An 11,166-nucleotide genomic window follows, 5' to 3' on the forward strand; every position below is an offset into this window, starting at 1 on the left:
CACTCATGACAAAAATGACCTACCTTGATTCATCTGAAAATTGAAGTAGGGTCAAGAGGACATGATCCAAGTTTCCTAGCTCATAAACCTCAACCTCTAACCACTACCCTATGTGTTTTTTTTTCCTTTGGAATGCTATTGTTTAGCCCACTAACTGCAAACCTTTCATTTTGGAAATAAAAAATTAGGATCTTACCATTCTTCCCTTCACCTTCTTGTCTATCCCAGTGTGTAGCAGGGAATCGGTTGCTCTAAGTAAGGCCTTTTCCCTGCCAAGCTTGGGGAGCTCAATGCAAGAAGCATTTATATGTTTGTGTTTCACACCGTGTAACAAACCCAGGCAGATGGAAATGAGAATGGGGATGCTGTGACAGAGGCGGTGATGGGGAAAGATCGTAAATTACCGATGCCCTGGGACCAGATCTGCTGGAAACCACACAAGACAAAGAGAAGACTTTCTCAGAAAGACGACTTATTTTAATTCTTTACAAAGTGAAAAAGATGCAGTTTGCTAAGACAATGGTCCGTATCACTGCAGTAGTGCCATGATAAATCCTTTGCCTTCACTTCCCGCTGGCTGGAAATAGCGCGTTTACAGTTAAATTCTACATCCAACGTAAAGATCTCCAGTGACAATAAGAAACAGGAGTAGACCGGAGGGAGCAAGGACAGATGTTTAGGGCTCGCCTCGCTCCCCGCCGCCCCACAGCCGCCCCGGGTCCCGCCGCGCTGCCGGCCCGGCCCGGCCCGGCCCGCCCCGCTGACGGCGCCGCCATGGCGGCGGGCGGGGCGCGGCTCGCCTGAGCCGCCAACATGGCGGCGCTGCGGGAGGAGGAGTTCGTGGCGCTGCAGAGCCTGCTGAAGGTGAGCGGGCCCCGGGCTGCGGGGGGACGGGTGCCCGGCCCGGCCGCAGGGGCTGCCGCGGCTGAGCGCCCCACGCTTTGCTCCCCGCCAGGCGCCGTCCAAAGACGCCGTGCGGCAGCTGTGCCAGGAGTGCTTCTCCAGCCCGCCCGCCGCGCTCCGCCCTCTGGCCCAGCGCGCTTGCCCCGGGCTCGCCGCCGACCCCGAGGAAGCGGAGCAGGTAGGGCCGGGCGGGGCAGCCGCGGGCCCCGGCGAGAGGGAGGAAGGGAGGGAGGGCAGCAGCCAGGCAGGCAAAGCCGCCGGGAGCGGGGCTAAGGGGGAAGGCGCCAGGAACGGCCCGCAGGGGTGGCCCAGCCCTCGGGAAGGTGCGAGCTCCGCGGGACCGCGGCCGCTGCTGTAGCGGGGAGAGCTCGGTAACGGCGACCCTCGGCCCGGGGCACGGTCCCGAGGGGCTGCACAGGGAGGCGGGAGGGAACTGACTGAGGCTGCAAACCAGAGGGCAGCAGGGACCTCGGCTCCCTTCCTGCTAAGGCTGCCAGGCCGTGCTTGGATGACCGAGCCCCTGGCGGTGTCGGTCTCCTAGCAGAATCTGTGTCTCTCCTGGCTGCTGAAGGTCTGTCCCGTGCTGTATGCGATGCTTTTCAACCCAGCAGAGCCCTTTCTCCTCTTCCTTTCTGACAGCTGGTATCTGCTTTGCACAACCTCACCAGGCATGTCGTGTACCGCGGCTTGACGAGGGCAGAAGATATCCTCTCTCTTTTCCCAGAAAACTTCCACCAAAATCTGAAAAATCTTTTGACTAAGATAATCTTGGAGAATATGTGAGTGCTACCCAGTGCCATTTTCTTTCAGCTGAAGAGTTAAAGGCTTTGCATGTGTTTTGATATGTGGGTATTTGGCAACATGCAAAGGCTTGTTTCTGTGAATTTCGTGTGTCCCTCAGGAATAATCACACAGGTTGGGATAAGTAGAGTTGAACGAAATATGTCATCTGAGTGGAATGGCAAACACAGCCATGAGCACACAGGGTTTTCCTATGAATTTTGAAATGGACATGGGCCTCATTCCTGTCATGCAAAGGCCCTTTTATCCTAACAATTCACCTGTGTGGTGGAAAAATGCTACAGATGACAATAAAGCTTAGAGGGCTAGATTTCAGCACTAGAAAATCCAGGTAGTATCCAGGTGCCATCTACTTGCCACCTTGGCTAAGGTGTGGAGTATGTTATAGAGCATATGTGAGATGGTGGCAGAGGAGGGCAAATCTGCATCTTTGTACAACTCAGTGCTTGGGAGCCCATTGCTTTGATAAAACCAAGGAGAATGATACATGCCATAAGTGAGCTGCACTTCCAGAAGAACCAATAGCTGGTCACCAGTTTGCCTACCATTACCCACCAGTGACAGCCTTTTCCTGGCACTCAGTAGGATAGTCAATCTCTGTCCCCTGCTTACCGCTGGTGGCCCTTCTGTCAGGGATAAGCCACAGTAAGTGCTTGCCCTACCTTTTTTCTTTTTTTTTTTTCTCAAAACACTGTTGATACTGTTTTTCTCCACTTTTTCACAGCTCTGCTTGGAGGAATGAAGCACAAGCAAGTCAGAGTAAGTAGTAGTCCACATCTTGATGGAATTGATGTTTCCTGAGGTCATTTGAGCTTAGAGTATAGAACAGTGCATGGTAATGTAGCACAGGGTTATCACCATAGGGCTTAGATGGAGCTGTAAGATTGTGGCATTGCAGAGCTTAGCAGAAGCCAACAAGCTTGTATGCAGATCTGTGTGGCTGTGCTAAATTGTTTCTAGCTCTCAAGCAGTGCCATTTAAAGCTCAGTCTGTGGCTGCCTAGCAGGGCGCAGTGTATAGCAATTATTTGCAAAACTTCTGAAACTGAAGCACTCCGGCTTCCCCATTCACATCATTAAGGGATGTTTGTATGCAACAACTGCACTGTAAAGGATATGTATATATTGGGGAATACCTTATCCTTGCATATCTAGTCAATCCTGTGCATTCTTTCATTTCCATGCATCAGTAGGTACACTGCATGTATTTGTACCTGCTTTTTCTTCACCTTTCTAAACAGTGATGTAATTAAGAAATGCCAACTTTAACAATAGCAACATGGCCAATTAGTTACATCCCAGTTAGGTGTTCTGTGCAGCTACAACACTTGGTTTTCTCCCCAAGAGGTTTTCTTTACAACTCTAGCACTTAGAAGCTTATAACTGAGAGCTGATATATAACAGAGTACTCCAAGGTCTGCATGGATCTTCTTTAGCTTTTCCTTTGCCTTTCCTTTGAGGAGGTAATGTCCAACAGCAAAACAGTATTGGAAGACCTGGAAATACATTGTCCCTCAAAGTTCTAGTGGAGTATAAATAGGGAGAGGTAAGAAACTATTGCCTGATGCTAATACACTAGTTGCTTACACTAAACAGTGTTACCAAGGCAGATAATGTTTTCTCCTGTATCCCTAATGCTGCTGTGTTTTGGAGGAGATGAGAGCAAGCATGGCACCAGCATAACACACTGGCTATGCCTTCACGACCCAGAAGCAAGGCTGGCTGTGTGGCTGTTAGAGCACCACCCAGGAGCTCTGCTCAGATGCTCATGGCTTTGTATTCATTAGATGAATATTTAACACTGTTGAAATGAGATTGTCTTCCAGGAATTGATGGATTATTTTAGTATTGTGTTCATGAAATATCTGACATACATTACATAGGAACCAAGGCAGTGCACCAAGGCAGGCATTCCAACAGACTGATCTGTGTTAACATAAAAAAGTGAATGGTTTCCTGCTCCTCCCAAGCCACCAGCAATCAGTCTTTGCAAATTAACATACAAGGCTAAACAGATGCATTTTATGTTGTTGCAAATGCTGCCAAGTGCTGGCCCTGGATGTGAACTGGAATGTATTCCAAAAGCAGGAGCATGGCAGCCAGTTGTGCACTGCCCCCTGAAGGTCTGCACAGGGAAGTAGCTGGAGGAGGGAGAAAAAATTCTGTTAGGCAATAAAGCACAGTTAGGAAGCAACTTGAGCCTCTGGAGTCAGTAGGAAGGCTAGCAATCAACCCCTGGGGAGGAAATTAGGCATCCTATGATAGGCAGAATCCAGACAGGCTGCAATTGCCTACTGAGACAGCTCTTTCCTTGGCGTCAGTATTATAGCAAACTGTTAAATGGTTTCTGTTAGGCTGCATGTAATTAGGATGACATTTAAAATATTTGTAACGAATTGGCAGGACACGTGAAAATTGCAGTTTACCAGTACATTTGCTGTACTGCAGGATACTTTGGTTCACAGGCTGGGTAACCTGAAATAGCATGTTTTATACTGCTGGATTTTGAGAGCTTTCCTATGTGCTTTCTTACCAGTTTCAGAGCAGAGCAGTAAGCATGCAGGTCCCAGAGCAATTCCCGATGAAACACTTGTTGAGTGTTGCAGGCAGAAAGGCAGGGGATGAAGATGTAGAGAGGACATCTTACTGCTCTCCTTCTCCCAGCTGCTTTGTGAATTGACCTATGCTTGTCTTGCACTGTGCTATCATTGCATGTAATGATAGGAGAACACCTTTTGTCCTTCCAGTGTCATGAGAAGGCCGTCAGAGACTGGCTTATTTCAGATTATCAGAAAATGATGTGAAGCAATGTAGGAGCACTAAAGTTGTACACTTCCTGGAGGCAGAAGTGGAGCAGCATGTATGTGGTCCACATGGTCACAGGCTCCAGGGTCTGGTATAATCATGTGCTGCTGGGCCTAACAGACCCATTTTTTTTAATCCCTCAGTCTCCCTGCCTCGGCTGGTCGACATGGACTGGAGGGTGGACATCAAGACATCTTCAGACAGCATCATAAGAATGGCAGTCCCTACTTGCCTGCTTCAGTTAAAGGTATGTCAGCAGCTCTAAAGTACCAAAATAATCAAGTCTGACACCTGCCTTGCCAGTGGTAGTGCAAACCAGTTCAGACAGGCATCTGGTGCTTGCCTTTTGCCTGGTGGGCAGTTAGACTCAGAGATGATATTTGAAATGCCATAGAGCCTGGGAACGAGGCCTCTGATGGAAGCTTTTTCTTTCAAGGGAGAATTTTCTGTGCATGAGAATGCAGAATTCAGCATATTTGTTCCCAATCACCATTGTTCTCTACAGAAAAAGAGAAGATAATTTATGAAGTCATTGTCCTTTAATTCTAAACACTCATCAGCATGTTTAGCTGACTTCATTAGCTGGGAAATTACTTTAGATTACTAATAACTTCCTTTACTGGCCACATCTATTATTTGGGGAGTATAGCTAAACTTATTGCTTATGTTCTGCAGAGTTTTGGCTCCCCCCAGCCAGTAAAAGTGGGATGAGTGGGTTTCAGAGGATGGGGAAAAAAATCTAATTTCTGTGTGTGGGATGGGGTTAAGTATCCTGTGTGGTATCTGCTAAGATGCTTTTGATACAGATGTGGCTTCCTGCCGCAAGTCTCTTCAAAATTTCCCAATACTCATGGCAATAGATGCTCACTTGTACTCTGTCAGTGGGAGTGCACTTCACTAGTGGGGCACATAGCTTAGAAAATATGCTGTGGTCCTTGAGGATGGAGCTGGATTCCAAATTTAAAGCATTTTTCTTAATCTGCCTATTAAACATTGACTTTCATAGTGGTACTGGAAAAACATGTGAATGAATTTTCTATACAACTAATGTCTGCATTCCTATTTTAAGATTCAGGAAGATGCTGCCTTATGTGGAAATAATCCTGTTGTTTCTGCACTGACTGTGGAACTGAGTAAAGAAACCCTGGACACTATGTTAGAAGGTCTAGGAAGGATTCGGGACCAACTTTCTGCCGTTGCAAACAAATGAATACTCAATGGCACGGATTCCAGCAGCAAGGAAGGGAAGTATTCTCTACCTACAGCTCTTGTATGTTGCAGTCCAGTGTAACACATCGTCTGTTTTAACAAAACAAAACCAAGAAGTTTCTGTATTGAATTAATGAGATAGCTTTTGAAAGCTAACACTCAAATATTCATTTGGTCTGATACCAAAAAGTGCTTTCCCAATGTATTGTTGAACAAAAGCTGTTCACCATTTCAGAAGAGAATTGGAGGGCTCAGAGCTGGGCTTAATCACAAGGATCATAGCTGGAAAGAGCAAATAGCTGCAGCCAGTGAAACAAGTGCTATCCCTTTGCCCCAAAAGGAGAATCTAAAAGGCTCAAGCTGGTTAATGGGCTGCCTTCCAGTATTAGAAAAAGAGGGTGCTTCTCTGGAATGTGCACGTACTGAGGTGCATGCTAGGTGTAGCACACTCTCTCAATGAAGCACAGCCATGAGGCAGATTGTTATTACAGGACAATGCTTTGAAACAGGGCAATTATGCACATTGCCTTCTGATCAGCTGCATAGCAGCATTTGTGAAATGACTAGTCTGAACGTCTTTAGCAGGAACTAATTTCCTCCTTCTGTTTGACAGGAAAAAAAGGAGTTCACATAATTCGTGTTGGGGTTTATTGGGCTCTGGGCTTTCCTTTCCTGCACAAAAAAACAAACTGGGAAAGTAAAGAACTGAAGGCTGTTGTCTGTACTGTAGGAAACCCTTCTGTGGTAATACGTGCCTATACTTCTCCAAAGTGTTCTGTTGTTGGTGTAAATCTTCATTTAATTAAAGAATGAAATGCTAATTGATTTTGTGAATCCTTTTCTGGAAGAGATGTCCTGGGTTACCTCAGCCTCTTTGTGATGGTGCCAACTTTCTAGGCTGGTTTAATGGATGTGCATGTTTCTTGCTGAAGAAGGATCTTTTGTTTCCTGTTCAAATTGATTCATGTTTTACTGTCTTCTCTTCATTATAATACAGTTTCAGGGCACCTTTTTCCATGGGCACCAGCTCTGTGCAATATTTAAGGTGATGACCCTGACCTAGAAGTTTATAAATATATGTGCATTGAGAACATGGAGGAGTTAAGTGCAGAAAATCAACAAAATTCAGACTCTTCTTTATGATGGCCTTCTCTAATGCTACAAACTAGAAGTCTGGATGCAAATGCTTTGTTTATGGCAAAGTCCCACCTGTCATATAACATTTGGCTCTCCTTCAAGACACAAAACATTGTCTGTTGTGTTTGGAAACATGAAATCATTCAAGAAGTGTGCATAAACTACAAGAACTTTGTTAATTAATTTTATGCATCCCCACAGAGTGCAGGCTTAGAGTATAAGTGTAAATGAAGCCTGTGCCTTTAAAAGGTAATGATGTAGTGCAGCTCGTGCATCAGGATCAGCTGTATGACAAGTCACTTGTTAATGTCTACTTTGAGCAAAGATAATAAAGCTTAGTGTGATGTCAAGGCAAACTGGTATATTTCATGTATAATAGGGAAATCTGAAAGGAGAAGATGGATGTTTAAGAATATGTTCTGTAAGATTCAAGCTGTGAAAATCATCTGTAACAGACTACTTCAGTTTGAGGAAGTTTTGTTGCCTCTGCAGCCTAGCCTTAAAAATCTCAAATAGGTTATATAGTACTGTTTTAGAAGGTAAGAATCACCAAGGAGGTAAATAATGCAGGATGAGGTACTGTAGTGTTAGAAGAGCTGAGGAAGTTCATACACAGAGGAAGTCCTTGAGGTAAACACTAAAGTTACAGCCAAAATGTACGGTCTAATGGAATGAAGAACTGATAGTTGAATAGAGTTCTCATGTAAAACCATTATACAACTATAGAATAGCTGTAAAGAAAAGAAAGACTTAAAACTGAGAAGGCTTATCCAGTGTCAGAGTGGAGCTATCTGCATGTAGCTAAAAGTTGCTTGTTGAACCGTAATAAAGGGATGTGCCCACTGGATCAGAGACATGACAAACATGGCTTCAAGGGGTATATCTCAAGTCATTCTGAAATAAGGTGCTGGTATTTTCTAGCCCAAGATTTAGGAGGCTGTGACAGCTTGCCTTCAATCTGTGCCTAAATTGTTAGGTATTTTATTGTTGGCTCTTATCTCCTTAGCCAGAAGAGCTGAGACTGCTCAGAAAAAGGTATATAAAACAAGAGAGGCTGAGTAGGACTCTCATTACCCAGCCACCAGGAATACTTCACATTAAAGTCCTTTTTATGGGGACTGCTACACAGAGAATAATATGCCTGCTGCTCTCTTAAAATCAGCTAGATTTTCATCCTCCCTCCACATATTGCTGCTATTAGGTAGGGCTAGCCTAAATGTACTCTTCTCTGTTATCAGCTTGTTATTGTGCCAACACTGTCCTCTTTTGTTTACTTCTTTCTTACCTTTCCATTTTGCCTTCATACTTATGAAGCAGTGAAATCTCTCTCCACTTTCGATGGCTAAACCTGGTAAGTTCTACATACTGTGCCTTTCAGAATCGTAGTGGCCATTCTTTACTCAGCAGTTTGCATCTCTCTTGAACGGGATCACCACCACAAGTCTTCCTTTCTGGAGAAGAATTGTCCAAGGACATTACTAAAGAACAAACTGTCATAGTATGCAAATCACCTGAATTTACTTCTCCCAGAAAACCACAAGCCTTCATGGTGAAGTGGAGCTTAAAAACTCCATCCTTATTTCAGGATTTGAGAAATAGAAAATATGTACACTATTATCAAGTGATAATTCAGCTACAGTAACCAAAACAATGATAAATTTATTTGTAAAGCGTAAGTATGCAAGTTAAATTCAAGTTGTAATTTCACAATTCAGACATTATGTTGGATCTGACTGTTTAAAAAGCATTAAAAACATTAAAGCTTACTTGGTTTTATTCAAAACAATATAAACAATGCTTCCTTTTATTGCAAGACAATGTGTACTTTAGAGTGTTCAGACTAAAAATTGTATAGACGTGATTGAGAGCAAGAAAAACTTCAGAATAAAATGCTTTAAGATTTCCAGCTTCGACTTCAATTAATGATCTTTAAACATGGATTTAAAACAGTAGAGGACAAGATTCATGATGGTTTGGTAAATAACTACTCGGTATTTAAGTTTTGGGTTTAATATGTGAAAATTACATATTCAAGCTCTTCCAAAACTACCATCTGTACAAAGTTTTTGTTTATAACTGAGGTCTTACTATTTCACTTAAATCAAGGTATTTCATTACTAGTAATATGGTTTAGAATTGTTTTGACCTCATTTAAAAAGTGTAGTTTCCATTTTTTTGGTATCTAATTTTCACTGAACATAACAGAGTTTATTTAACAGTATAGATTGAACGACCTGCCCAGGTCAGGATTGAAAAAGGCTTTTTTTGGTAACAAATCTAGGATAGGTCTCTTTGTAAATGAACTTCTCTCTTAAAAATCACAACAGTCCACCTTATCTCCATTACTAGGTACTAGTTACTCAGGTGCTAGGAATGACGTACCTAGTGGTGTAATTTCTTCAGCTGCTTTATAACTACTTGTTCTGAGTCATAATAGGCCCCACAAAAGTAGCCAGTTTAATAAATTCAGCAGTCCTTTTCATATACCCCTTCAAGGATTCATCTCACTAAGCTGTAGAGTGGCAGCACTTGCAGCTGAGGAATCCCACCTCCCCAGACCCTTTTCCAATGTTTTGACCCCTTCATCAGAAGCTTTACTCCATGACACAGTAATTACACCATCATATACTTTCCCCCTATGGAGATGTTGTGCAGGTAGTTGCTGATTTTTTGCTCTGCTTTTAATGTAAGAGGTTAATGATGCTTGTGACATTTGGGCCTTGCTTATTGAATAACTGACTTTTCCAAGGTGTGACTGGGTTAACGTTATGTAAGTCAGTCTCCAGTTGGTTTACCACTTTCCAACAACCAAGTCAGGAATATCACTGCACTAACACAGCCCTGTAGCATTACGGTGCAAGACCTTGGCTTACCCACTATCATTATTTGGCAATCCTGCCCAGTGTTTTCATCAGCTCTCATGGTTCACATCATCTGGCCCCAGTTTGAAGGCACTGCAGCTGCGCTACAAACACCAGTGAATTAAACCTCACAAACTACAGCAGGAACACTTTTGTAACAAGGCTGATGAGAATGTGCAAAAATTCCTGAATTTTTTAGTTACACCCAAAAATTTGTAGATATCCTTAGAAGCCTCACTGTAAGAATCAGTTTTTGAAGTGACATGTAACTATCTGTGAAAACTAAGGTGTCTTACTGTGACTAGACAGTAATTAGATCAACTGCTATATGCTTTATAATGTCCCTGAACTCCACAGGACATATGTGGCAGTGGCCAAATGGTCTTTGCCCTTTTAATCACATAAGAACCTGACTGTTGCTGTTCAACACTCTATAAACCTCTTTTCTGGAGTTATTAATGCCTATGAGTCTTGTCACTGATGCTGCTGCTGCTGAAGTACATGTGAAGTGTATGACAAAAACTGTCATGTTTTACTGAGTGTCACAGGAAGAAGAGGGACCACAGCAGGGTCAGAGCTGGCATCGCAGGTCAACAAGAATATCCCAACAGAATATCCCAAGTTGGAAGAGACTCACAAGGATGGACTCCAGCTCCTGGCCCTGCACAGGACAGCCCCAGCAATCTCACCATGTGCCTGAGAACGTCATCCAAATGCTCCTTCAGCTCTGTCAGGCTTGGTGCTGCCACTTCCCTGGGGAGCCTGTTTCAGTGCTCAACCACCCTCTGGGGGAAGAACCTTTTCCAAATATCCAGCCTAATCCTCCATAGAGAAAAAAAAACTAGCTTAGATTCAGCATTATCCTAGTTTGCTAAAACACTCAAGCCTAGATGTCACTGTCTTTGAGAGAATTTGGTATAAGTTAACCAGTTAGCTGAATATTTCCAGGTTGCTAAACTGGGACAGACTCCATCCACATTTAGGATTATTTTTTTAACACAGCATGTTTTATTTTTAAACTTTCTCAAGCAGATTTAAGAGAAATCGTGGAAGGAGAGGCAGTGATAGCAACTAAGTTTGCTTTGTAAATCTGCTTTTAAAACTTTGTTGGTTTGGGGCATCCTGGGGCTCCTCTCACCCCCTCTGCAAAACCAGACCCAAACTCTTCCCCAAGATCCTGAAAACCCAGCCGAGCTGGGAGAAGGATGACGATGGAGGAGGGATGAGAAGGATGACAATGGAGGAGGGATAAGAAGGGATGGAGAAGGGCTCTGCCTGGCCCAGATCTGCCCGGCTCGGCATGGCTCGGCTCGGAACAGTGCCCTACCACCTCCTGTCAACACGCTACGGCACGTGTGAATGGAAGAAGAGTGAGAATGAAAGGAAGGAATGAAATAAACATTTCTGAAAGCGTAAATTCCTTTTCCCCAGGAGATGGCGAGCGTGGTCTC

At 43.9% G+C, this 11,166-nt stretch overlaps 1 protein-coding gene across 1 annotated transcript; it reads left to right on the forward strand.

The window, feature by feature from the left end:
- Window positions 1-732: 732 nt before the first annotated feature.
- COMMD9 (COMM domain containing 9) lies at window positions 733-8,760 on the forward strand. Its single transcript, XM_051804150.1, has 6 exons — window positions 733-864; window positions 956-1,081; window positions 1,543-1,682; window positions 2,429-2,463; window positions 4,652-4,755; window positions 5,578-8,760. Exons 1-6 carry the CDS (start codon window positions 814-816, stop codon window positions 5,716-5,718), a joined length of 597 nt encoding a protein of 198 aa, XP_051660110.1. The 5' UTR covers window positions 733-813; the 3' UTR covers window positions 5,719-8,760.
- The last annotated feature ends 2,406 nt before the right edge of the window (window positions 8,761-11,166 follow it).

This window comes from Manacus candei, unplaced genomic scaffold, assembly GCF_025592945.1.
Source record: "Manacus candei isolate 608988 ecotype Guabito, Panama unplaced genomic scaffold, ASM2559294v1 h1tg000060l, whole genome shotgun sequence".
NCBI lineage: Eukaryota > Metazoa > Chordata > Aves > Passeriformes > Pipridae > Manacus > Manacus candei.